General features: G+C 66.0%; 1 protein-coding gene across 1 annotated transcript in view; it reads right to left on the bottom strand.

Annotated features, from left to right (window-relative positions):
• EPS8L3 (EPS8 like 3) overlaps positions 1-1,036 on the bottom strand; it is a 5,020-nt gene extending 3,984 nt beyond the window's left edge. Inside the window, exons 1-4 of the mRNA XM_017739797.1 lie at positions 956-1,036; positions 784-857; positions 628-692; positions 221-550 (exon numbers count right to left, since the gene is read on the bottom strand). Of these exons, the coding sequence (XP_017595286.1) occupies positions 221-550; positions 628-692; positions 784-857; positions 956-996 (510 nt within the window). The 5' untranslated portion in view covers positions 997-1,036. The remainder of the gene's footprint in view (positions 1-220; positions 551-627; positions 693-783; positions 858-955) is intronic.
• Positions 1,037-3,147: the final 2,111 nt, after the last annotated feature.

Here is a 3,147-nt window from a genome sequence, read left to right as displayed (position 1 = left end):
AGACTGGGGGTGCCAGGGCTATAGGAGCTGCCAGGGTTGGGGGGCAGTGGGGTTATAGGAGGTGCCCTGTGTGGGGGGAACTGGGATTTGGGGATACCTGGGCCAGGGGGGACCGGGATTTGGGGCCTCCCATAGCCACGGGGTCCCAGGATTCAGGGAGTACCCTGGCAAGGGGATACCAGGCTTTGGGGATGCCCTGACCAGAGGGTACCGAGATTCAAGGGGTGGCCTGGCTGAGGAGTGCTGGGCTTTGGGGTGCCTTGCTTGGGGGATACCAGGATTCAGGGGGTACCCTGGCCGCGGGGGTACCAGGCTTTGTGGGGTCACACAACCAAAAGGTTCTATGGGGTGGAAAGGGCCAGAGGGGTTTGGGGGTGCCCTGGCCGGGGGGTACCTTGCTCTCCACATCTCTCAGCACCAACTCCTGGTCCTTGACTTCCAGGATGACATCCTGCCCCCAGATCCGCCCCTGCTCCTCCAGGCCCTTCAGGCGCCTCAGACAATCCTCGGCGCTGCGGAGATCCCGCTCCAGGTGCATCGTGAGCAGGTGCTGGGGGGACAGGGACGGTGGCACAGGGGCCCCCTGGCAATGCCGGGGGGCGCGGGGCAGTTTGAGGGGGCTTCTACCTCAACGTGGTGCTGGAAATCGCTCTGGAGCTTTAGCACGGTCTGCCCATAGTCCTTGCGCTGGTCTGCGGGGACACGCAGGGTGAGGTGACAGGGACAAGGTGGGGACGGTAGCGGGGGGATCAGAGGGGTTTTTGGGGTGCTGCCCTCACTCACTGTAGATGCTTTTCCCGGTGAGGCGGACGAAGCTGTTGGAATGTCGCAGCGGGGACCTGTCGTCGTATTCACCCCTGGGTGGACAGAGGGACCTTTACACCCCCTGCACCCCCGTCCCGCCCAGCCCTCGGGGTCCCCAGGGTGGGACCCGCCCACCCCGCTGGCCACTCACCGTGACGGGGCGTTGCTCCAGCGGCCGAAGGGGTCTCCCATCCTGCCGGGGAGCAGCAAGGGCGTCTCGATCCTGCTGGGGGATCCTGGGCATGGTCCTTGTGTCACCCCCGATGCGCCCCCCAACCACCTGAGGGACACGCCACCCCTCCCCCCACCCCGGCGGTGCCGTCGCCCCGGTGGCCACCAGGACCCTCCTGACCGTCCATCGCCAGTCGCCCCGCTCCATCCCAGCCCCAGCGGCCGAAGCCAACCCCCATGTCCCGAGATGGGGTCTCTGTCCCGGGGTGTCCCCGCTCACCTCGATCGCTGCCTTCGCCGCTCTGGCTGTGTCCGCGGAGGGTGACACGGGCAGGGGACAGGGCTTGTCGTCGGCACCGCACCCACCTGCTCTTTGCCCTGTCGTTAAGGCGGGGGAGGGACGGAGGAGACACAACAACCTGGCACCGCCACCACCTCTCCAATCACCCTGGGCCCCCCGCCCCGCGGCAGGGCGTGCTGGCCCCGGGGCACCCAGCGGCGAACGCAGCCCGGGGTGCCCCCGTCCCAAGGTCCCCCGCCCCCGGGCTGGGTGTCGGTGACGTCCCGCCTGGCAGCACCCATCCCTGTCACCCGCAGGACTCTGTGCCCTTGCCCGCGGGGTAATCCCGGGCTCACCCCAAAACTGTCACTGCCACGAAAATCCTCCCAGGGTGGTTTGTGCCGAGGAAGGGGCCGGGTCCGGGATTTGGGTGAAGGGTGGATGCAGGGAGTCATCATCCCCAGAGCCGTGGGGTGGGGTCACCTTGGCCGGGAGGACACTGGCTGGCCGGGGGTCGTGTCTGTGGGATCGGAGTGACCCGCGGAACCCCCTCTGCCAGCACAGAGTTGTGCGGTTTGGGCTCATTTTAAGCCTTTTGGCTTCTTTGGTGCAACTTGGGGGGTGATGGAACAGCTGGGCCGTGTCCCCTGCGTCCCTGAGGGTCCCATCTGTGCCCCCCAGTCCCTCAGGCTGTCACATCCCGGCTGACCTCCTCTCTCTTTTTTTTTTTCCCAGGTTTGTGGACCAAACTGACCCCACCCAGGGAGGGTCCCTGGCGTCCTGTGCCCCCCAGGTATTACGCGGAGCAGGCGAACCGCTTTGGGAGTGTTCGGGGAGCTCGGCAGACACGCAGGGGCAGAACCGGGGGGAGCGGGATTTGGGGAGCTGTGAATTCCCCCCAAAAGGGAGCGGGGAGCGGGTGCCGGCGTTGGGGTCGTGCCTCAGTTTCCCCATTCGGGGAGGGGCAAGGTACAGTCCCCACCTCGGCCACGAGGGGGAAGCACGTCCCCGCGTCGCCCCCGTCCCCCGATGTGTCACCCCCCAGATGTGTGTCCCGCCAGATGTGTGACCCCCATGTGTGGAGCCTCAGATGTGTGACCCCCCCCGAGGTGTGCAACCCCCCCAGATGGGCGACGCCCCCAGATGTGGAGCCCCAGATGTGAAGGGTCCCAGGTCCCCCTGACCCCACCGGAGTCCCTGCCGCTGGGGACATTTGGGTGACACTTCTCGGGGCAGGTTGGCACCAGGGGCCGCCTCTGGTCCCCGTGGGGAATTTCGGGTCACATCCCCCCAAAATCCCAGCCCACCCCCATACACGGCTGCCAAACCCCCTCGGCAGCACCCAGGGCACGGCAGGACCGCGGCCCGTCCTTTCCCACCCCCGGCAGGGACAGAGTGCTCGCCCCGCCCCGTCCCAGCTCCTCCCAGTCACCCCACTGGGTAAGCTGGGAATGGCACGAGCTGCAGATACACTGTAAACCCTCCTTTTTATTGTTTTTCTCCTCAATTCCCAGCCACAGGCAACACTGCCCTGCACACCCCCAACCCGGCTGTGCCCCCCTCGCCCTTCCCCAGGCTCGGGAAGTCCCCAGGGGACACCAATCCCCTCGGGAAGAGCCAGGAAAGGGCACGAAGGCTTCTGGAGACACAGGAATCTTTCCCCATGTCAGGCTTTGAAACCGCCAGCATCAAAATGTGCAAAATCTGTGAAGCGGCCCCAAAACGCAGCTGCTTTGGGGAGGGAAATGGCCTCATCCTGCACCCCCTGTTCTGCTCCTGGGGAGGGCACTCCACACCCACCAAGGGGACAGTTCTGGGGATGACATCCTGTCCCCACTGGGGACACCTGATCAGGCTCTACCCCATAGACAGCACGGGGTTGGGGCATTTTG

This window comes from Corvus brachyrhynchos, unplaced genomic scaffold, assembly GCF_000691975.1.
Source record: "Corvus brachyrhynchos isolate BGI_N302 unplaced genomic scaffold, ASM69197v1 scaffold67, whole genome shotgun sequence".
Classification (NCBI taxonomy): domain Eukaryota; kingdom Metazoa; phylum Chordata; class Aves; order Passeriformes; family Corvidae; genus Corvus; species Corvus brachyrhynchos.
Note: the sequence above shows the minus strand (reverse complement) of the source record. Positions and strands in the feature narration are given on the sequence as shown.